The following is a 23,646-nucleotide window of genomic DNA, read 5'->3' on the forward strand; positions in this document are numbered from 1 at the left end:
ATCTTAGGAATGCAAGTTGGGCTAGATAATATCACTGCTGTAATTCATTTTCCAACAAATTAAAGGAGAAAAAACACACATAATTATATCAATAGACAGTTCTGCCACTAACACCTGCAGGGCTTGGGGCACAAGTACAGATGGAAGCCACATATCATAAAAATGATTTTTAAAAGTTATAAATCAGTCTAGGAAACTGATAGATAAAATATGCTTTATCCTCCTATCTTGATAAATATACCTCCATAAGGACAAAATTTTTAAATACACACAAAGCCTTGGTTTTTTATAATATCAAGAACATGCAAAAACATTCAAGATGACTAAATAAGTATTATTCTGTATCTGGATAGTCTTTTAATGGACTGGCTATGTTTAGATGAATAATAAAGTGAAAACATATAATTCATAAGGTATACATTTGTTCCATAAAATATATTTTTCTCATTTCTGTTTTAGTAAAATTACTAATTTTGATGTTATAATCAAGATTTTCATATAATTTGTTGATAGTAATGATCTAAGTGATTGAAAATAAAATATAATTTTATTGAAAGGATATAAAATTTGAACATATTTTCATCAAAAATATAAACTGAGATAAATGTGTAAAAATTGAAAAAGTAAAATTATTTTTATTATATTTTCTAAGAGAGCTATTTTATTTATACCCAGGACAAAAGTGTAATGTATGCTTGTGAAGACAAATTTGCAAATAAGTTTAACAGGCCTCAGGTTCTACCCCCAAATTTCCACCATACTGTAGACTATCTGTGGGTTAGATGTCATTGATTAAAAATGAAATTGAGGACTAATCAAACAGTCTTTGAGGTTCCACATGCGTGCTGACCTAGCAGACACTCTTTTTCATTGTTCTGCTGAATAATGCCCCCAACAAAGATATCCACATCCTAATCCCAGAACCTAGGAATATGTTACATTCATTACACGACAGAGAGGAATTAAGGTTGCTAATGAACTGACCTTAAAACAGCGAGATTATCCTGGATTATGCAGGTGGGTGCAATGTCATCACAGGGGTCCTTAAAAATGGAAGAGAGATGTAGATGTTCATACTGTGTCGTGAGAAGGATTTGCGTCCACTGTTGCTGGCTTTGAAGATGGAGGAAGGGGCCACAAGTCAAGGAGTTCAGCTCCCCTAAAAGCTGGAAAAGGCAAGGAAACAAATTCTTCTCTAGAGCCTCCAGAAAGGCAGCCCTGCTGACACCTTGATCTCAGCCCACTGACCCTTGTGTCCAACTTCTAACTTACAGAACTCTAAGAGAATAAGATTGTACTGTTTTCAGTCTCAAGTTTATGGTAACTTGTTAAGGCATCAAAGGGAAACTCATACTGCCACTCAGTTTTTTTGTTTGTTTGTTTGTTTTTGCGGTATGCGGGCCTCTCACTGCTGTGGCCTCTCCCACTGCGGAGCACAGGCTCCAGACACGCAGGCCCAGCGGCCATGGCTCACGGGCCCAGCCGCTCCGCAGCATGTGGGATCCTCCCGGACCAGGGCACGAACCCGTGTTCCCTCCATCGGCAGGCGGACTCTCAACCACTGCGCCACCAGGGAAGCCCCTGCCACTCAGTTTTTTAAACCCATTCCTACATTGTTGGAATCCAGCACCTCTTGAGGCAGAACCCTCCCTAACAGAAAATTAGAATGCCTTTTCCTGACCTCCCTTGCAGTGAGTGAGGGCACAGGGCCATAGCCTCATGTCTACCAATTATATGCACCTGCATGGCTGTAAAAACTGTAGGCCTGGTGCCCTGGCCCTCCTGGAGATCCTGGGAGCCTTAATAAGTTCCATTTCTGCCTAATCAGCCAGAGTTGGTATTTGTGCATTGTGACTCAGAAGCCTCAGTGAACCAGGTATGCACAGATAATTTATTCAAAAGGAAAAAGAAATTGTCGAATTCAGGAGAGGAAGTTTACCCTAGCTGGTAGTCAAAGAAACTCAAAGCAAGCTCGAGATGCTGTATTATACCTACTAAAAATAAAAACAATCGTTTTTGTGGCAAGAAGGTTACTTTTGTTTACAGCTAGTAAATAAAAGGACGCATTGTTTGGAAAGCAGTAATGGGAAAATGAAGTAAAATCTGTAAACATATTCTTAGCTTTTGACCTACCAATTCCCAATAAAATGTGGCAAAGTGTGTGGTAAGATGAAACAATTATTTGTGTATTTGTGAGAGAGATTACTGATGCAGGCTTAAAATGTGTTGGGCTGGGAATGATAAAGTTTGCATTAGGACCCCAGAAGATTTTAGGGAGCAAGGGATAAAGACCCAATCTCAGTTTCCCAAAATGTAAAGTTCCTGAAGCTGTCAGGTGACCAAGGTCAAGACCCAGAGCTGGAAAGGGCAGTGAATCCCCAGAGAGAACATCTCCACAAAGGTGGAGCTGACCAAGCTCTGACTTCATTCTTCCCAACGGCAGTTCTCTGGGGGCATGAACTCCCTCCATGTAGGGCCATTTCACAGGCCATACTCCCCTTTAATCACCTGCCTGGGTATACACCTCGTAAGCCTGTCTCTAGACCCTGCCCAGCTGTCATCACTGAGGGAGCCAGGCACCCAGCACCCAGCCGGCACTCAGGCTTTTTCATTTAAACTGGAGAGAATCATTGGTATGGGATCAATAGGAATACATGTTGTAGCAAATAGCAAACAGGTGAATTCCCAGCTCACAACAATTGCTCCTATTTGAGAAGAGCCGCACCACAGAGGTGGACCTGAAGTAATGACGTGCAATCTCCTTGCAACTTAACCCTGACCTCTGGCCACCTCCTAGGGGTAGACAACTGACCTAAGCTGTATCAACTTTTTTTTTTTTTTTTTTTTTTTTTTTTTTTTTTGCGGTACGCGGGCCTCTCACCGCTGCGGCCTCTCCCGCTGCAGCGCACAGGCTCCGGACGCGCAGGCTCAGTCGCCATGGCTCACGGGCCCAGCCGCTCCGCGGCATGTGCGATCCTCCCGGGCCGGGGCACGAACCCGCGTCCCCTGAATTGGCAGGCGGACTCCCAACCACTGCGCCACCAGGGAAGCCCAGCTGTATCAACGTTTGACACTTGAAGGGAGAGTCTGAAGTTGGTTGAAGCTGTTACCTTAATGTCAGTGTCCATATACTCCCGCTGCCGAGGCCTCCGCGGACCGCGACCCATGGAGACCGCTGCCGCCATTAGGCCTCGGACTTCACGTCCTGGGTCCGGCCAGTGGGCAGCCGTGGCGAAGGCTCTGGAGCTCTGCAGGACACAGCCCTTGGCCTGTCCCTGGGCCCCCCGGCTCACCTTCCAGCCTCGAGGCCGGAGGGCCTGGAGGGCCCCAGGGAGAAGGCCGAGACCCGCCTCCACCCGCGCTCTCTGCCGTGAGGACCGCACTATTTGCTGAGCGTGGGCGGAGCCGCAGCCCTCAGGGTCTCGCGATAATGGCTGTGTGCCTGCGCCACCCCTGTTACACAACCAGTGGTTCCGGCACATTCAGATCCAGCTTGTGCTCCTCATTTCTCAGCAGAGACCCTCTCCCTTTCCTCTGGGGTACGTTCACACTCACACACCCACTTCCACAGAGCCCGGGCTGGCCGTGCAGGATGCCAGCGAGATCCGGACCAACACCCTTACTAGAAGCTGAAGGTAACACAGCTGAACGGGGGTGAGGCAGGGGGGCCGGGACAGTGACGGCGTCAGCTAGAACTTGTCAAAGCTTCAGGACACTCGGAGGCGCTGCGGGCTTGCTTCTCCTAGCTCGGGCGGGGCTCACTGTCTTCTGTTCCCTACAGTGACAGTTCTGGTCTCAGCTATAACAACACCCCGGTGACAAGTGTCTACTTCACAGGGTCACTGTGAGGGTAGCCGAATTAGCACGTGTGAAATGATGAGGTGGCAGCCGATGCATACAGTAAGAGCTCAGCAAACTGGCCACCAGTCACAGCTGGGGCAGAAATAGCACTCCTTTTGGTTGGGCCCCAAGAGCTATGACGACAGCCCTAGGGTGGAACGCGGGCCCTCCACTTCTCCCAGCTCACATCCCAAAGATCTGAGACACGAGGGGAGGCATGTGGTGACGTTCCCACAGCCAGGCTGCTCCCCTGAGAAGCAGCTGTGATAGAGGAATGACGGAAATGCCAAGTGTCACAATTAGAAAGATAATGTGCCGACAGGTTCATCTTTGCAAACTGTTCTGCTATGGAATTTAAATCCTCCCCCTCCTAACTGAGGAATGCCAAGGATTCTGCCTCCCCTTCTTTTCCAAAGACCAGTGCAGCCTCTTCCACCCAGACCACTGACCCAAGCGAATGGCTTCCCCTGAACCCTGCCTCAGCATCCCAGCCCGGTCACATGGGACACCCTTGGCCTTTTGAGTCATTCATATTCTGGGTACTTCTACCTCCTGTCAGTGACGAGAGATTTTGTAAGAAATACGGTGCTGAGTGGCAAGGGAGCGGCTCCCTCATGGTGTAGGGCCCCCAGGGACAGCGTGCAGACCCTCACAGATTGTCTTTCGACCAAATGAGGTTCCAACCACCAACTCAGGCACTCGGCACTCCCCAGAGAAACAGATAACTATCACCTTCAAAGGTGAGGGCTTTACTTCAAAAGAAAAATAAATCCAGTTATTTAGCCAAGCATTTGGTTAATGCATAAATTTACAGCATCCCAACATCAGCTCCTTTCCCTGCTGAGCTGTACCAATGTCTGAAGTAACCCCCCACTGACTGCTGGAGAAGGGAACCCTGCAGATGCGAGCAAGCAGGACTAGACCCTTAGGGCCTCTTAGGACTCATTAACCAGCATCTGTTCTCTGAAGCCAGATGCATCCCAAACAAGCACCTTGGAGGGAAAGCCCAGGGCCCTCCGTGCAGTCAGGGGGCAAGCTTGGATACATTAGCAGGTGCTTTAAATGCAGGGAGCTTCAGGCCTCATTCCAAGAGGTTTCTTCTAGAACCATTGTTCCTCCTTTTTTTTTTTTTAACATATTTATTGGAGTATAATTGCTTTACAATCATGTGCTAGTTTCTGCTTTATAACAAACTGAATCAGTTATACATACACATATGTTCCCATATCTCTTCCCTCTTGCGTCTCCCTCCCTCCCACCCTCCCTATCCCACCCCTCTAGGTGGTCACAAAGCACCGAGCTGACCTCCCTGTGCTATGTGGCTGCTTCCCACTAGCTATCTGTTTTACGTTTGGTAGTGTGTATATGTCCATGCCACTCTCTCACTTTGTCACAGCTTACCCTTCCCCCTCCCCATATCCTCAAGTCCATTCTCTAGTAGGTCTGTGTCTTTATTCCCGTCTTACCCCTAGGTTCTTCATGACATTCTTTTTTATATATACAATGGAATATTACTCAGCCATAAAAAGAAACGAAATTGAGTTATTTGTAGTGAGGTGGATGGACTTAGAGTCTGTCATACAGAGTGAAGTAAGTCAGAAAGAGAAAGACAAATACCGTATGCTAACACATATATATGGAATTTAAGAAAAAAAATGTTGCTCCTTTTTTAAAAGAAAAAGTAGCTTTCAGAGAAGCTCCCCCTTTTCCCAAATCCCACCCCTCTTTGGGGGCCAGCACTCTCATGGTGAGATATGCAACATTTGACGAACCAGGAAGAAAGTAGGGGCTTTAGCACCCCGACACTCACACATAATCTCCATCAACCTCCTCCACCCCCCTCACCCAAGCCACCCCTTGAGGTTGTTATTCATTGATGTGGCTTTCTCAATCTTACGTGGTAATGGACAATGGGGGCCCATCCCACCCATGTCCACTGTAATGGCCGGTGGTTTGGATACCAGGAAGGCACCCTGGTTGCCTGAGTGATATCTCTTGCAGTAGGTGTGGTTCAGGGATGGTGCAATACCTAAATGAATCCTTTCAGAGTGAAACTCAGGGCTTTGTTCTATGTTTGGGGGAAGAGGAGCCCTCTCCCTCCTCCTAGATGTGAACAAGGACATGGCCTCGGAGGTGCTGGCAGTCCCCATCCCCAGGAGGGAAGCGAGGCTGAGGCCAAAACTGACCCATGGAAGAGGGTGGGGTTGACAGAATACAGAGATATCACCTGCAATCCTGAGAAGATGGGAGAATTTCTGGAGCAAATCAACCCATGGACTGGCTCTACCCCAGGATGTTTTAGTTGTATGAGCTGACAGAGTCTGTTATTCACTGCACTGGGAAGTGGAGTTTTTGTTATTGAATTGGGAAGCACTCTAATGAGATCATCTTTGGAAAAACAAACCACAGAGAGCCTCTCCTCCTGGCAGTGGGAGCAGACTCATTCTTCAACCCCCTTGTAAAGAAAAGATGACCCAGCCTCTGATAAAGCCCATGGTATGGAGTATAGCATACTGAAGCTCCACTAGAGCCGGCACTTAGTAGGTGCTTTGCCAAGGTGATGAGGGAATATTCGTCACTTGGCTGCACAGTGACCAGTCTGGGCTCAGAGCCCACACTCTTCCCCAGAAGAGCAAAGGCCAGGCAAGCCAGATACAGCACTCAGATCAGGTACCCAGGAAAGCCCAGGGGAGAGATGTGACAGACGCATGGAACAGATGGGAGCGGGAAAGGGCCCGCCAGCACACCTGCAAACACGGGGGCAGACACACACTCTTCAAGGCCTTTTTAGCTGCAGCCCTGGCACCCGTCCCTAGGATGGCAGCCCTGGGTGGGAGATTAAAACCTTGAGAGATTGTCTCCCTCACAAAACCAAAGCTGGAGGAGCAGCAACACTGGAAATCATCCTCCGTGACAGGGAAGCTCAAATGGTGACCGAATGGAGCAGAGCCTCCAGGGAGAGGGCTGTAAGCCAAGGCTTCCTCAGCTCCCTGGAGAAAGGCCCAGGCTCCGGAAGGCAGGATGCCCCACCCCTGGAGAAAGGCCCTGTGGGCTTAGGGAAGAGAAAATTCCCTTTCCCTTTAAAGCAGCAGTTCCAGGAAACTCCGCTAATGTTCCGCCTCCTCCATTCCCACTCCCGGACACAGTGGGTCCCCAGAGTGTGATAAACATTGGAAGGCACGAGTGGAAACTTGTGCTGGGGCCCAGATGTGGAGCCCTGCGGGATAGCTGTGTGTGGGGAGCAGGGCAGGGGGCAAGGCGGAGGGAGCCCTGCTGTGTCCCTGCCCCTCCGGCAATTAACGTGAGTTTAAGGCGAACACGGACAACCAGGGCAGCTCAGGCAACAAACCCCACGTTTGGGGATTAGAAAACTGGGGTGTTTCTGAGGATGCTGGTCTTCCAAGCTCCTCTGCAGAGCAAAGAGACAAATGAGGTGCTACCTTGGAAAAAGCTGAATTCTACAAATAATTCTACCCACTGTCACCAACCCCCTAAATCACCCCAGTTCATGTGAGTCTTGTGTCGGTGGCACAGCCTCAGCTTGAGTGAAAATTCCCTGAACAGCATAGGAGAGAAGCATCAGTTTCTCACATGTCTTGACTCCTAATTTAAAGTAATGGGAGAGAGTAGGTCCCTCCAATTCCACTTCCTGAATCCCTCCTTTTAGAAGGAGAGCCTTTTACAAAAACATACAGAGCTCCAAACAGGATGTAACATTCTTTCTCAAAGTCAGGCCAATTGGGAATTTTTTTTTTTTTAACAAGTTGAAAAAGTTATTTTTCTAGGGTGGCCTGCATTCTTTAACCTTTGAAAAACTTTGAAGCTCACATTTATTTCTCCCTTGGGAAGTCTTTACTCAGTTACGAAAGTAACAGAAGAGCACTTCACATTAAGCGCTTGACCTAGCAAACTGGCCCCAAATAAGGAAGGTTGCTGGGGGGAGGGGGGTCGTGGAAAGATAGAGAAACTAATTAAAAAACGTATATATACACATAAACCACACAAACGGAATGAGCTTCAGACAGCCAAAATGACTAGGGAACACCCACATATGGATCGGGGGTGAGCATTAAACATAACAATTATTTGTAGAACTAAGACTACACGAGGGTTCAGAGGGAGAGAGCAGAACTACTTGCTCAGACATTTTAGATACAATAAAACGACCTAGACGTGGGGTAAAGGGGAGAAGGGAGAAACCACATACAAAATGTTTTTAAAAAATTGTTCTCAGCACTCCTGGGCAAAAATTTTTATCCCAGAGAAATGAAGGTGTATGCTCACACAAAAAACCACACATAGGGCTTCCCTGGTGGCGCAGTGGTTGAGAGTCCGCCTGCCGATGCAGGGGACACGGGTTTGTGCCCCGGTCCGGGAAGATCCCACATGCCGTGGAGCAGCTGGGCCCGTGAACCATGGCCGCTGAGCCTGCGCGTCCGGAGCCTGTGCTCTGCAACGGGAGAGGCCACAACAGTGAGAGGCCCGCGTACCGCAAAAAAAAACAAACAAACAAAAGCCACACATAAATGTTTACAGCAGCTCTATTTGTAACAGCCCCAAAACTAGAAATTATCCAGATGTCCTCAGTAAGTGAATGATTAAGCAAATGGTGGTATATCCACCCCATTTAATAGCACTCAGCAATAAAAAAATGTATGGATACATAAAATACACACAATAACCCGGATAAATCTCCAGAGAAGTATGCCGAGTGAAGAAACGGCCAATCCTAAAAGATTACATCCTGGGTGATTCCATTTATACATCATTCTTGAAATGACAAATTTATAGCAATGGAAAACAGACTGGGGGTTGGCAGAGATTGAAGGCGGTGGGGCTGGCTACATAAAAGGGCAGCAGGAAGGATCTTTGTGGTGATGGACATGTTCTGTATCTTGAGTATATCAAATATTCCGGATGTGATACTGTGCTATAGTTTTGCAAGATGACACCACTGGGGGAAACTGGGTAAAGGGTACCGAATTACTTCTTACAACCCCGAGTGAATCTACAGTGGTCACAAAATTTAAAAGTTTAATTAAAAAAAAAAAAACTGTTCTCAGCAATTATATTGGTGGTGGTATTATTGGTATTCTGAGTTGATGCCTGTAATTTGCAGTGCGTGATTTTTACAGAATTCCATTATTTACCCTGACAGGACTGAAGATCACGATCTTATATGGCCTGTAACTTCCCCCTGTGAACATGTCTTCATTCGGATTTTCTAATCACATATGCTGACATCAGCTCCTGATGACTCACCGAAGCCACTCTTCTGCGGCTGCTTCTCCTGCTGCCCATCATCTTCCACTTTCAGGCCGCAGGCATCCTCAGCAAGGGCAGTGAAGAGAGCATGTACCACCAAAACCAGGTATCGGGGGTCTGCAAGCCTCTGGAATTACGTGCAAAATGTTCCATCCACATCTACTCTCTATGGGAATCTGGGGTTGCTGGTTAGTTTCCTTTTGAGTGTGGCCTGCCTGCCACCTGCCTGGCTTTGTCAGGTAGGCTGTAATCAATCATGATGATGATTATTATTTTTTTAACATCTTTATTGGAGTATAATTGCTTTACAATGGTGTGCTAGTTTCTGCTTTATAACAAACTGAATCAGCTATACATATACATATATCCCTATGTCTCCTCCCTCTTGCGTCTCCCTCCCACCCTCCCTATCCCACCCCTCTAGGTGGTCACAAAGCACCGAGCTGATCTCCCTGTGCTATGCGGCTGCTTCCCACTAGCTATCTATTTTATATTTGGTAGTGTATATATGTCCATGCCATTCTCTCACTTCGTCCCAGCTTACCCTTCCCCCTCCCTGTGTCCTCAAGTCCATTCTCTACGTCTGGGTCTTTACCCCTGTCCTGCCCCTAGGTTCTTCATGACCTTTTTTTAAAATTTTTTTGGTTCCATATATATGTGTTAGCATGTGGTATTTGTTTTTCTCTTTCTGACTTACTACACCTCACTACAAATAACTCAATTTCGTTTCTTTTGATGGCTGAGTGATATTCCATTGTATATATGTGCCACATCTTCTTGATCCATTCATCTGTCGATGGACACTCAGGTTGCTTCCATGTCCTGGCTATTGTAAGTAAATAGAGCTGCAATGAACTTTGTGGTACATGACTCTTTTTGAATTATGGTTTTCTCAGGGTATATGCCCAGTAGTGGGATTGCTGGGTCACACGGTAGTTCTATTTTCAGTTTTTTTTAAGGAACCTCCATACTGTTCTCCATAGTGGCGGCATCAATTTGCATTCCCACCAACAGTGCAAGAGGGTTCCCTTTTCTCCACACCCTCTCCAGCATTTACTGCTTGTAGATTTTTTGATGACGGCCATTCTGACTGGTGTGAGGTGATACCTCATTGTAGTTTAATCATGATTATTTTCTAAGATGCTTTTTCTTAAGTAAGCATTTTGGTCAGAGGTTCACCTGTTGAGAATTGAACAACTTGATTCCAATCCCGAGTAAGGCGAGGGCAAGGGAGCGTCATGGTGAGATAAATGGCCTTGGGTGCTTGGGGGGGTGGGGTGCAGGTGGGGGTAGGGGGAATAAACAGTGAGGTCTCAGTTCACCTGAGGGCAACAGAAAGCCCTGATGCTAGTCAGCTGTGAGGCCCAGGACTGATGTCATGGTAGGCATGTCCTCTGCGGAATAAACTACTGAAAAGTCTATAATACTGGCACGCGTTGCTACTTTATGTAAGAAAACATGCAAGTGGTACGGAGTCGATACACACAGATAAACTAGGACGAGTACAACACACGTATCTAACCCACGATCCTACGCTGGCATCAGCAAACTGGCCCACGGGCCACACCTGGCCTGTCATCTGTTTTTGTACAATCTGTGTAAAACTGATTTTACATTTGAAATGTTTTTAAAAAATCAAAAAAGAACATGGTGTGGCACATGAAAATTATACGAAATTCAAATCTGTGTCCACACATAAAGTTTTACCGGAACACAGCCGCGCCCACTGGTTACACATCATCGATGGCTGCCTCTGTAGTACACAATGGCAGAGTTTCAACAAACAGAATACGGCCTACAGAGCCTAAAACATTTACTCATCTCTGGCCACTTACTGAAAACGTTTTCTAACCCTTGCCTCAGAGCTCAGGTTTAGCGAGCTCTCTGGTAACTTTTTTATACATAGAAGATAAAATCTGGATGTAGAGCTGCAAAACATTCCATATTTATTACTCCGTTTATTGTAACTTTCAAAGCTGGGGTACCAGACACGCACAAGAATGCAAAATAGGAACCCAGATGGACGGTCTAATGTTTCCCGTTTGCTATTTCTCACTTTGCAAATTCCCTACATGGCGTGCACGCAAGGAGAGAAAAAACAACAATTACCCACCGTGCTAGATTTAAAAGCTTTTAATGACGTAGCATATATTTAACAGATAGGGCAAAAGTCGAGAGGTACAGGTCATAACAACTGAGCACCGGGCCTGAGTGACCACCTCCCTGCTCAGGCCCAGCCTCTGGAGTTCATTCCTATCAATGCCATTTTGATTGTGCAGTAAGATGAAAATTTGTCATTACAATCGTTACAGTGACAGAGAAATGCACACTATGTATCAAATAGCAAGGTAATGAAGCAAATTATAACACAGTGTGGCAACGCACAAGCAAGTAACCATTAGGGTAACAGGACTTTGTCCAGTAAATGCTTCAGTTCCACTTGTACACTTACCAATGATTTAAAGGGTTTATTATACATCTAGTTTTATTATACTTTGTACTAGAATTATCTCAAACATACAATATAATGTATTTCAGCAAAAAAAAAAAAAAAAATTGAAGTTGAAATTACAGATTATTTAAAACAGTATCAGTTTTCTATTCCTTCTTGGATCCCGACATTCTTAACCGTCGTCCAGGCTGATGCAGAAGAGCCGCATGTCGTGTGTTAGTAAGTGATGCCAGATACAAACGGTTTGGTCTGTAGAGTTAACAATGGGGCTGCACTGTGGCTGCAGCGAGATCATAATACACAATCTGTTTATTCCAGGTTAGACCCAGCACTTCTTATAGTCAAGACTCAAGGTAACCACTGGAAGTAAATGGAAGAGAACGGTGTTGGGAAGTTGGTACATTTTGTCTGTGGTGAGCACAGGAAGTACTGTTTAAGCACCGCTGCCTTGCATACCAACAGCACTAGAGGCGGGTTATTTCCAACACAGCCTCACAAAATTGAGGAACCGTTTAAATATTGAGATCTAATCTATATAATTTCGTTAAAAAAAATCTGGTCTTCCCTCTGCACCTCAAGCTTTTTTGTAACTTGGAGATAAAGTGTTTAGGTGTATTTTCCCCTTCCCACCCCCCCACCCCCGAGAAATGCTCTATAAATTAAAAGAAAAAAATCAACCACATTGAGGAACATTTAGGCACAGAGAGTAATGTGTTGGTTCTGAGCTTGCATGCTGGAATTTCACTGAAAAGGTTAAGAGAAGGGCAGGAGGTGACGGAAAGGAGTTCACTTCTTTTTGCCAAAAAGGCTGAACCTCTTTTCTTTGTCTTTCTCTTTGTCCTTCTCCCGTTTGCCGGGACTGGACTCGCTGGTGATGGTGACAACGCTGGTGGGCAAGGTCTGAGCCCGGCTGGATGCTGGCGTGCTCTGGGTGCTGGCGGACACCTCGTGTTTATCGGAGGAGATGGCAGAGGAGATGGCCTGGATCCATGTGTTCATTTCCTCCTGGATGAAGGAGGGGACACAGGTGAGACTCAACTAGGAGGGACGGGCATGAGATGCTCTCGGTCCACCTGGGTGACCGTGTGAGCCTCTGTGGGCTGGAAGGCTTGGGAACGGTGTGTCTGCCTGAGAGGGGAAAGCAGTTCCCAAACGAACCTCTGCTTTGTCAGGACAGTAGTGAACATGATTGAACGCTCACCAGAATTCGGTTTACGGTACCTGAAGGTCCCCACTCTAGTATGTGGCCCTACAAACGTGGACGAGCTGGAAAGACTGGTCTACAGTAGGGTGTCAGGTCCCACCCTAGAAGATGCTTTTTCTTTTCCTTTTTTAAACTGAAATATATTTGACGCATAACATTGTATAAATTTAACAGAAGTTGCTTTTTTCGAATTTAAAGCCCTGCATACGTGTTGTTTTCCCATCGGCTGACCCTCTCTCCTCTCAAGGAGGAGCACAGCCATGCAATGGTTGGTTAAAGGCAGTGGGGTGCAGTGGGTACAACGGGGAGGCTCCTGACTGGGCTGCAGGATCCACACCCAGTCCTGGGACCTGCTCCCTGTGCTTCACCCACAGTTCTCCTCCGCGGACTTCAAGGGACCCTGCACTAGGTCTCCTGCTGCGGCGGGAGGGCAGTGAGATGACATTCACCGCCTCTGAGAGATACAGGAGAACTGAACACCTGCCAGCGTTCATGACCGTGGAGGCCAGAGGCCAGAAGCCACCACTGGATCATGACTTATGTGAAGAACATCGTAAATAAAGCTCATCGGGCCACCAACACTTGCAAACGTCTAAGTATCTGAAAAAATGAAACTTAGAAACTTACATCGTCTTTGGCTTGGAAGAGGTACTCATTGCCGTCATTTAGTCTGTAATTTGAAGGAAGAAACTCAGTCACAATATAACTTAAGGAAGAAAAAAGAAAAAAAATCCCCCAACTCTCACGTGGGATACAAGCAGCCCGCGGGAATCACACCAGAAATGCCTGTGGGAACCCTGCACACGTCGCCCACTGTGCCGGGGGCCTGCACAGGCCCAGCAGCCGCGCCCCGGGGCATCAAGAAGTCATATAATTGGGCCAATATGCACAGGTAATGTGGGTGTTTCAATCACTGGAAGGATTCAAAAAGCTCCGAACATGTCAACACCTGGATCTGTTGTGGCAAAGACCACTGGGGATGACTGATCACTGCTCTAAACTGAACGCAGAAGAAAGCTCTTTAAAACCCACGGGCCCTCCTGAAATTCTGCCACTGGACTTACATCCCCCACATTAACAAACACCAGGCTTTCTGAACTGACACCCAGAAAAGTTCTTCTAGACTTCTCTTCTCATACACCTCTCAGAACAAAAGAAACTGCCCTGGCCGGGCTATCGCTGTGACACGGAGAGGACGCTGGCTGGGAGGGCCCCTCCTTCTCTGCTGCATCGAGAGGAAGCTGGTGTTGCCGGTGCAGAGGAGGTAAATGCCCTCTGCCGATATCCCGACGCTCTGAAGCTGCATCAAGGAAGTACAAAGTGGGCGTGCAGCCAGGGTGGGTGCCAGGCTGGCCGCGCCTGGTCTTACAGCGTGTAAAGCGTCCCAGGTCCCTGGGGCCTGCCTCCAGTGCCCGTCCAGGCTCAAGGAATCACCCCATTTGAACTGCTCTCGTTTGTGGTCCTTGGCCTCGTCCAGCTGGCATGAGGCTCACGTGTAACTGAGGACCAAAGTTTGCTTTTCAAATCCCAAAGCAACAGATGAAGTTAGTATCAGACTAAGTATCGTCCTAACCACTAACATGTTTACTTTTCATGCTTTTAAAAGAAAAACGGGTTTTTCCTGCCCATTTCCAAGTACAAGCCGAACTTCAGAGCTTGGATCCACTCTGTTGGGAGTCGTATGTGTTGTACAGGGTAGAGACATTTGGAACTGAATGGTTCCAGAGGCATCTGGAACATCCGCCGGGTGAGTCAGGGGAGCACAGGGCCCCTCCCGCCCCTTCCTGTTTGTCTCCACCTGGCTCCGGGATGACTCACTTGACCCATCTCCAGATAAGTCATGAGCTAAGAACAGCATCTCCTGGGTCTGGAATAGCTGCAAAGACGGGGAAACTATTTTTCTAAGCTCCCCTTAAACTGTGAAATGTGACTAGCTCACCTTGTCTCAGGAAACACTAAGTTCCAGCTTATAAAAAGGAAAGTTCCTTTTCTTCCATGTTCAGTTGTGCCGTTAACCGGCCACAGAGCCCAGAGATCCTAACCAAGACGTGTGCCTATCCAGTTTGTCACTTTGTTGGTGATTTTTTAAACAGCAGAGGAGGGGAATCAACCGATCACAGCATCTATCTAAGAGAACCAACCCCCAGAGTGAAAATAAACACACACCTACTCTCTGGCAACGCTCACCTTAGCTTGAACACGTGTTTCTTCTTTTTGTAATCAAGGGCCACTTCACAGATGGCTTCTTTCAAACTCACAGGGACCTCGCTGTGGTAGGGAATTCCGGAAGCAGCTGTCTTTGCATCTTTGTAGAAACCCATTTCTTGGTTATTTATGACACAGTAAACATTGTGCCAGGACCTGAGTAGTAAAGAAAGGAGTTTCAAGTTTCTGCCCCACACTCCCTTCAAGAACTAAGGGTCTGATTAACACGAAAATGATCCTCGCACAACACGGCATGATCCCCTGTTAAAAAAGCCCTTCCTAAATCCTGCTAAAAATACGCAATGGAACAAAATTCCTCTGTGGACTCCCAAGACAAGACACGTACTGCTAGTGGCAGGTTTTTTGTTTTGTTCTGTTTTGTTTTGCGGTACGCGGGCCTCTCACTGTTGTGGCCTCTCCCGTTGCGGAGCACAGGCTCCGGACGCACAGGCTCAGCGGCCATGGCTCACGGGCCCAGCCGGTCCGCGGCATGTGGGATCTTCCCGGACCGGGGCACGAACCCGCGTCCCCTGCATCGGCAGGCGGACTCTCAACCACTGCGCCACCAGGGAAGCCCTAGTGGCAGGTTTTTGAGGGCCACTTCTCACTCTGAGTTTGAAGAAAACCACAGTGCCCTCTTTCATTACATAAAGGTACTCCTGGCTCTGACGGGAAAGACTTTTGCTGGTGTTTGGTACACTCTTGTGGTAACAGGGTACAGGCCAAGCTCCCTACTGGAAACATGCCTGTCCTTAGGCAGCTCTTCCACCTCAGCTTCATTCTGTAATGAAGTGGCCTGGCAACGTGACAGGGAGGGGGAGGCAGACCCAGGGCCACTAGCACTTACGGTACACTGGCTGAATTAGAATAAGGTAGCCTTTCCCCCCAGGGTACAGCAAACTGTCCTAATATACCGCTTTTATTAGAACAAGACACTTTACTGCCACCTGCCTGTATTAACAAATAAATCTATAATGTCCCCAATGTGGATGGCAGCTCTTAGATGGGATTCCCTTGTACAGTGTACAACCTGTACAACCGTACATGGTGGTCCCAGGCAGTTTAGTTTACTGGTTAAGCACACGGGCTGTGGCATCAGATGAGTTTTACCCTAGCTGTGCCATTTACTAGGAAGCTACACTGAGTGAGCTTTCTTAACCTCCCAGAGCCTCAGTTTCTTCATTTGTAAAATGGAGATAATACAAGTAGGGCTACTGAGAGATAATGAATATAAAGACTGATATGGAGATAAGGTAGGGGAAATGGTGAATGTCTTAAAACATCCCACAGGAGGGAAACCACAGTGAAATCATTTCACTCTAGGGAAGACTCCCCCACCTCAATCTAGCCATATTCCTTCTCAGGAGGAACTACTAAGGCCTCTTCTTGCTGTTCCCACACACACACACGTAACTCTTCCTTCTCTTGGTGAATAAAAAAGCACTCTACTGCCGCTTCCCAACGTCAGTCCCGAGGAGGATGTAACGCCCGGGAAGCTACAGAACAAATCAACCACATAAACACACACTCCCCTTTCGATCAAGAGTGGCCCACCCCCAGCTCTTAATGGGCCGGCCCCCCCCCCCCCCCCGGGACCGCCTCAGCCTCTGTGCTGTTACCTGCTTGAGGCCTTCTTATTGTGGGCCTCCCACTCGTGCTTCCGATTCAGGAAGCCTTCCATCTGGGCCAAAGGCGTCTCCTGGGTCCTGGCCGGCAAGGTGGCAGCACTCTGGGCCGGGAGGGCAGTCTTGGCTTTGCGCTCGGAGGTGGGAGAGGGGATGGGGCTGGACTCTTTCGAGCTTGTCCTCTGTTCTGCAGCGCCATTGACCATTTCGCTCGTGTCCACCGTTTCTGCCATCTAGGGACAGTGGAGAGGCCGTTCAGCTAACCCTGCGAGCCCCCGGGGTGACCACATACGCTCTGACTCGCACACGTGGCTGTGTATAAATGCCTGGCACAGATCGAGGCAGTACAGTAAAACCATTGCACATCCCACAAAGCCAGCTGGACACCAAGGACATTAGAAGGTGGGAATGGATTAATACCCGCCCGTTTACGGGGAAATGAGAAAAGCGAAATGCCAGGATGAGTTTTACTGCACTCTGTTCCTCTGATCAATCCATTTTCTCTAATAGAACTCAGATCATTTCCTCTTATGGTTACTTTAAAACAAAAGGACAACAGTTAACAATCACACATATTAAATATGAGAGAGTGGACGTTATACAGCAGCCACCTTACAACCAAGGACGCCACCAGAAGGGCTGGAAGTTGAAGCGAAAGGGCATTCACAAACAGATGGATAGACAACTCTATCAGAACTACACGGCATTCCCCCAAAGTCAGACAAGAAAGACCTTTGGTTTCTGAAAATGCTCTCCGGCTCTCCTCCCACCACCCCTCGACACATCGTCATAAACACATGCAGAAATTAGGACGGCAATCATGCATTTCACATCTACCATCCCCGTTAGACTTTGGAACTTAAGAGCTGGAAGGAAATGAGGCAAGTCAACGAACATCAATTTAACCACATCTGCCGAAGTTGTATCGTGAGTGGGTTGTAGTTTGTGTTAAAGGAGCTGGAAAAGCCAATCACAGTCACTCAACACCACACGGCTATTTACCCCCAAACAAAGACAGAACCAGGGCCTTCCCCATCACGTGTTGGTTGATCACGGTGCCTTGCTGCACTGAGACGAGAAAGCCCAGACAGCCAGGCTTCCAGCGGCTCTGACCCTTCAGGCTGGAGACGTCTTCGGGAGCTGTTCCTTCCCAAGCTCACTTATACTGTAACCCTCATGGCTTTCCGGCTTGGGAAATGCAGTAGGGTCTCCATTCATTATCGCTTTCAGCCTGTGTGCCATCAACTGTGTACCATGAACTGAAGCGGCCCCTGGCTTGGTACACCCAGGGCGTGGGATTAGCGAGTTACTAAAGCTGGGTGTGGCTGACGCTTTAGTGGATTACAGACAACCTGCACCCTTCGTACACGGACAAACACGGAGGTGTCAACGGCACGCTCATTAGATACGTCCCCCACCTCTGCTGCCCAGAACCACGTGACAGCAAAATTAGCAGCGACAGCCTCAACAGGATCAGTGGGAGACTGGCCACCACCACTTGAACATCCGATATGTCAACTCTCAGGAACTGGGATGTCTCCGTTGGGCCTTATCTAAGTGGTGGGCTGGGAGTCAACTTTATACTCTGTCTATACAAACTATTACTGTCAGCAGCGGGGTTTAAGGTAAGACTAGAGGCTATGCACTTGAAGGGTGTTTGTGATTAGAACCCTTTATCCACACAGCAACGTGGAAAAAGGATTCTTAGGGCAGAATGGCCTAGGGAGGAGATGCATGGTGATTATCCTGGCCTTGCAAGTGACGGCCTGTCGACCAGTGCTTATAAGGAGTAGGCCACTTAAATATCTCTCTTGCCTTTCCCTTTGAAAGGAGAGACAAAGGGGAAATAGTAACCAAAAAAACAAAGCCCCCGAGTCAAAAGTGAGTGAGTGGATTTTAAGGCTGACACATCTGTTCTAGTGTGAGATTTCAGGAAACTTCTGGTTGGGAGGAAGTATGAGATCGGTCTGGAAGGCCTGTGCCAGGCATGAGTCCAGGGAGACATGGGGTTAGTGTCTATAGAAACCAGGTTAAACAAAAAAAAATTAGTGCTGCAGGTGTGACTCAAAAACTGCTAGTGACAGCAGTGACCTGGATAGAGGAACGTTTACTGGAAAAAGGCTAAAATTTATCATACTTGGTCCAACTTCAAGGTAGGTGACAGCCAGGGGAAGCCCCTTCTGGGGGACATTCTGCAGCAAAAATTTTTTTCTTTAGAGTTAGAAGGAAAGAGAAAACCCCAAACCAGTAGGCAGAGATAATTAATGTTTATGCAAATGAATCACTAACCAAGAAAACCAGGAAAATAAAAGGAACAAAATGAATTTTAATGGACATGTGCTTAAGCATGCCAACAGACAACACGCCACTAGAGACAAACATCAAAAGCAAATCGTAGTGCTGTGACCAAACAGTGGGTACATGTGGATACACCCCTACCCCCACCCCACGTTGCTTCTCTTTAGCGATTAGTGGCTGCGTACACCTGAGATACTTCAGTCAGGAGGTGAACGTAAATGCAACGTGACAACTAGTAGCACAAGGAACACCTGATTGGTTTTCTAAGTGCAAGAAGCAACACTACCTTCAAGTTCATTAACTTGAGTCTCTGCACCGTGACTCAGAAGAACGAAAAGAACTTTTCTTCTTCTGATACAATCCAATTTCAATTAAAACTCTGTCTGGCAAGCTACAATTAAAAAATCTAGATAAAAATAGGCATGAGAACAAACGCCGAAAGCATCACAGCACTCCTTTCTTTCCTGTGTGCTTATGTGGCTTTGTTTTGTTTTGTTTTGTTTTTGGTCTTCTGAATACGAAAGGCATAAAATTGGGTATTAGCCCTCATGATACAAAATTTAAACATATATATATGGACACATCACATATATACATATAGATCAATGACACATATCATTTGGAGCCAGTTAACACATGTCAGGGCTCCCTAATCACCAAAGATGAAGCAGTAGTTTCTTTTCTAAAATGAATTTTGGTGAGTTTGAAGGCAGAGACCCAATAATGGTGCATACTACTCCCAGAACATAAGAAGCTTGGCATCTATCTATATACCCATCTACGGTCGCAAGTAGATAGATATGTACATAGAAATGAGGAAAAAACAAACAAGATGCTATATGATGTTATCCTGACAAAAGAAAAAAAAAAGACATGCATCATGAAAAGACAAATTAGACTTAACTCATGGAGAACACATATCAAAACAGGTTTTCTGATTCCACTAACATCTAAATATGGCAAATGAGCAAGTGAATGTCTCACAAGGCTTTGATGTAATATGGACTTGGTTTGGTGAATAGAATTTCGTTAAAACATTTTCAAATCCCTGCTGGTGGTCTGATAAATGTCACCCTAAACGACTCTTTATTAGAGAGCTTCACAGAAGGACTTAGGAAAACGAAAAATGAATCAGAAGATCTATACAAGACATACTACAGAGACACTGAAGGACTTCTGGAGCCTGGAGGCAGGCAACAGCTCCTGGGGGGGTTCCCCCAAGTGCGTCGTTCAAGTAATCAGGGTGAACCAGAATGGCTTTTGTTCCATTTGTTTGCAAAATTTAAACAGTTTGACACCCTGAAGTCATCAACTGAACGGAGAGGCGTGGAGAAGTCTGGTAGGCAGGCTTCCCCAACGGGCCGAGAAGCGCTGCCACACTTGCCACATCCCATGTTCCGGCGGTGCCGACAGTGACCCAGACAGAGGCGGTGGCAGCAGTCAGTGGGCCCCTGACTCCTGAGGCCGGCTGCATTATCTGCTGCAAGCGAGCCTACAATTCTCGGTTCAGGACTTGGCAGAAAAAAATAAAGAGAGGACCTGGTTTGTAAAAAAGTAATAAATGATCTGAGGGTCTCAAAACTGTTCAGATTCTGCACCTAAAGTTTAAAAAAAAACCTTCCCAAGTAGATTCAACCTTTTTTTTTTTTTTTTATCATTTTCAATAAATGAATGTATCCTTCATGGAATGTTACACAGCTGACTCTAGGTTTCAATCTTAGTACTGGAAGTCTCCCTCCTCAATTCCTAGTAAACTACTGCAGGTTAATAACTCTGTAAAGGGGGCTACGTATAGTGCAGGACTGCACCCTGTTAGTATAGCTGGATGTGTCATACCTGTCAGATTCTAGTTTTCTTCTTCATTTTGCTGTAATCTCATTTAATTTCAATTACTCACGTAAGGCTTTCGCTGCAAAATCTTAATAAAGTAAAAAGCTCACGATAAATAAACAAAAAATACGTATGTTGCTTTCAGGCAACTGAGCATCCATCAGTTAAAAAACTCAAATAAACATGAATTAAACGCAAACAAATATGAAACCAAGGAAGGCTATGATTAAGTAAAATTTTTAACACTGTGGGTGAAGTGGAAGCCAAAAGGTCAAACCAACAGGATTTGGAAAGAGTGGTTCTTGACAAATGGTAGTGAACTTCACAGTCCAGACCACGGCTGGTCACTGGCTGTCCGTCTGCTATTAAAGTTTTTGTAGTTTTGGTAGGTTTGAGAGCGGTAACTAACCCGTGGAGATCCCTGTTCAGCCGGCAAACCATTCTGGGAAACTTGCTCTCCTTTTGAAGCATCCCTGTTGGGGAAGGGGGAGAAAGAAGACAGAGGAGAGAAGAGGAGGAAAGGGGGAAGGAGGAAGGGGAGAGGGGAAGAAAAGAGGAGGAGAGAGAGAAGAAGATGGGGGAGAACACAAGTCAACTTCATTAGAGCCCTTCTCTCAGGAAAACATATGCAGCCCTCTTTCACATGACGTGATTTCTTTCTAAAAACTCTTTGTTTCAAATTGACTCTAGATAGAGAGAGTAAGACCACAGGCATCCCTACCCATAAAGGTGGCATTCAGGGTTGTCATGGAGCTTGGACCCCAGCAAAATAATCAGCCTTTCAGAAATACAGAGTAATTTTTGCCCTTCGTGTCAAAGTCACCCAGAACTTTCAGAAAGCATCACCACCCAGTCACTGGCCTGAAATCTGGGTAGTTCACTCCATCCATTTACTCATGTGGAAATTCTAAGTGTGTGTGTGTGTGTGTGTGTGTGTGTGTGTGTGTGTGTACACACACATGTGCACAGCAGAGATGGTTGCTGTTGACATTCCACTCCCGCTGCCAACATTGCAGTGTGACTGTGGACAAGTCACTCTCCTCAAATGTTACCCAGGGGTGACCGTACGGAGTCTCAGTAGTCTTCAGAAGTGACTAACAGGAAGGGCACATCAGCACGGGCTTAGAAAGTGTGCTCCCTAAACCTCTCTTGTCACTGAAGCTGAGACTGAAGTGGGCGGGCTGCCCGTGACTCACCACTGCTGCTGGGACTCGGTCTCCTCGGAAACCTTCGAGCTCGGCTCAGGAGAAGGCGGCCGCCTCTTCCTCTCCTCTTCCTCTTGCTGTCTGCGCACTTCCAGTAGCTCCAACTGAGGGAGAACACGCTGATGTGTGGCAGAACCCCAAACTCTACCTCTTTTAAGGAGAGGGCTCCAGGCAAACCCTCCCGTCTGAGTGGTCTACGCTGGATCACGCGGGACAACCAGAAGCTCTGACATCCTAAGCAAAATCTCGTTAAGGTGACAGGAACTGCAGCTACAACCCAGAACCACAGGAAACAGAGGCCTGAGTGATGAAACAGATCCATTCTACGGGATGGCAGAAGCCCTGCGAGTTGTGTGTGCCCCTGGGATAGCGGGTTTAGTTTCTAAACGAACTCTGCAGCTCTCAACTTTGCTGAGGAAGAAAGCACCTGAGCATGAGGGTCCGTGCTGGACTTCTCATCAGAGGTCAGACCAACACCACTGAGTCAGAGCTGCAATAATTCCCACAGAGGCTTCTTGTGCTGCGGTAGGGATTCAGGTTCAGCCAAACCTCAATAACACGTTAATAAAAGCCAGGAGACAGACTAACTGGAACTAAGCCATTTCATGAGCAATGTATGCATGTACCCAAAGTATTCCGTTTTAACACACATGTGTCCAGGTACATTTTAGATGCCCACGACTGTAGAAATCGGGAAGCACACCATAAAGAATCAGCTTTCCACCAGGAGTGCAAGTGTCTTGGGAGAGAAAAGACCAGTTGAGCAAGGCCTGTCCTGAGGCCTTTATTTTGGCAGAAGAGATTATCAGGACTGGGGAGAGTTTTCAGTGGTCTAAGATCGAGCTACTAGTGCTTGACGGGAATTCTAATCCTGAAATCGGAAGAAAACTGTAAGGCTATGCTCCCTAGAAACCACGGCTTCTATGAGGTACAGGAAGAAAAGCAGATCAAAAGAGAAAAGCAAATCCCAATCGATCAATCCCCAGACAGGAAGTGACCACAGACCTAGGTGCCCAGGAAGTGGTGGTTGAGGGGGCAGGAGCCCCGGACCATCTCCCCACGTTCTGTACCAAGAGAAACACCAACTCCAGGAAGATCCTTACTGCTTTTAAAATCAGAGCGATGGCCTGAGCTCCCTAGCCTAGGAGGTGAGCAGGAAGGAGAGGCTGCCCACGGGAACCAAGGCAGAGCACCCCGGCTCCCAGGGCCCACTTACTGTCGTCAGCCTTTCCAGGGCGGAGAACCTCTCGTCCCAGGTCGCTGCAGACTTTTCAAAAGCCTCGTGGCGCTTGATGAGCTTCTCCACCTCGTCCACGCTCTGGCCTATTTCTCGGCTGGACAGGTAGGGCTCCTGTCCGAGCAGCCAGGCCTCGGCCACACTGGCGTCCCTTGAGAACTGATGGACCTCCAAGACTGCACAGGGAGCCAAGAGTGAGTGTGGGGGCAGGGTGACTCGGGCGCTCAGGGAGGTGCTGCCCTCTGCTGGCAGCTGCCGGCACAACCAGCTTACAGTCTAGTCTAGATCTGCGCTGTGCCCATAAACGTCATGTGAGCCTCACGTGTACAGCTGTAACCTTCCCAGCAGCCACATTCAAAACAGGTGAAGCTGATTTCAAATGCATAATTTAGACAACCTGATATAGCTGTTATTTCAACACCTAATCAGTATAAAAATTAACTGAGTTGTGTTACATCTTTTTTTTTTCTCCTGTCTTTGAAACC

At 47.1% G+C, this 23,646-nt stretch overlaps 1 protein-coding gene and 1 long non-coding RNA gene across 6 annotated transcripts in view; one reads left to right on the top strand and one right to left on the bottom strand.

The window, feature by feature from the left end:
- The first annotated feature begins 3,620 nt into the window (after window positions 1-3,620).
- LOC141276337 (uncharacterized) lies at window positions 3,621-20,549 on the top strand. The gene is made up of 3 exons (XR_012325700.1): window positions 3,621-3,635; window positions 8,999-12,584; window positions 13,136-20,549. It is a non-coding gene; the product is annotated as an uncharacterized lncRNA (long non-coding RNA).
- Window positions 11,224-23,646, bottom strand: part of SPTBN1 (spectrin beta, non-erythrocytic 1) — a 195,987-nt gene continuing 183,564 nt past the window's right edge. For 4 of the 5 annotated variants that reach the window (XM_019942659.3, XM_033838552.2, XM_033838551.2 and 1 more), the window contains 7 exons: window positions 23,141-23,337; window positions 21,916-22,028; window positions 21,129-21,192; window positions 16,586-16,824; window positions 14,949-15,122; window positions 13,389-13,431; window positions 11,224-12,562 (listed from right to left, as the gene is read on the bottom strand). In XM_019942659.3, the coding sequence (XP_019798218.2) occupies window positions 12,344-12,562; window positions 13,389-13,431; window positions 14,949-15,122; window positions 16,586-16,824; window positions 21,129-21,192; window positions 21,916-22,028; window positions 23,141-23,337 (1,049 nt within the window). In that variant the 3' untranslated portion in view covers window positions 11,224-12,343. Of the gene's footprint in view, window positions 12,563-13,388; window positions 13,432-14,948; window positions 15,123-16,585; window positions 16,825-18,897; window positions 20,808-21,128; window positions 21,193-21,915; window positions 22,029-23,140; window positions 23,338-23,646 lie in introns of those variants that run through there. The other variant, XM_073791367.1, reaches the window with a different exon arrangement.

This window comes from Tursiops truncatus, chromosome 14, assembly GCF_011762595.2.
Source record: "Tursiops truncatus isolate mTurTru1 chromosome 14, mTurTru1.mat.Y, whole genome shotgun sequence".
Classification (NCBI taxonomy): domain Eukaryota; kingdom Metazoa; phylum Chordata; class Mammalia; order Artiodactyla; family Delphinidae; genus Tursiops; species Tursiops truncatus.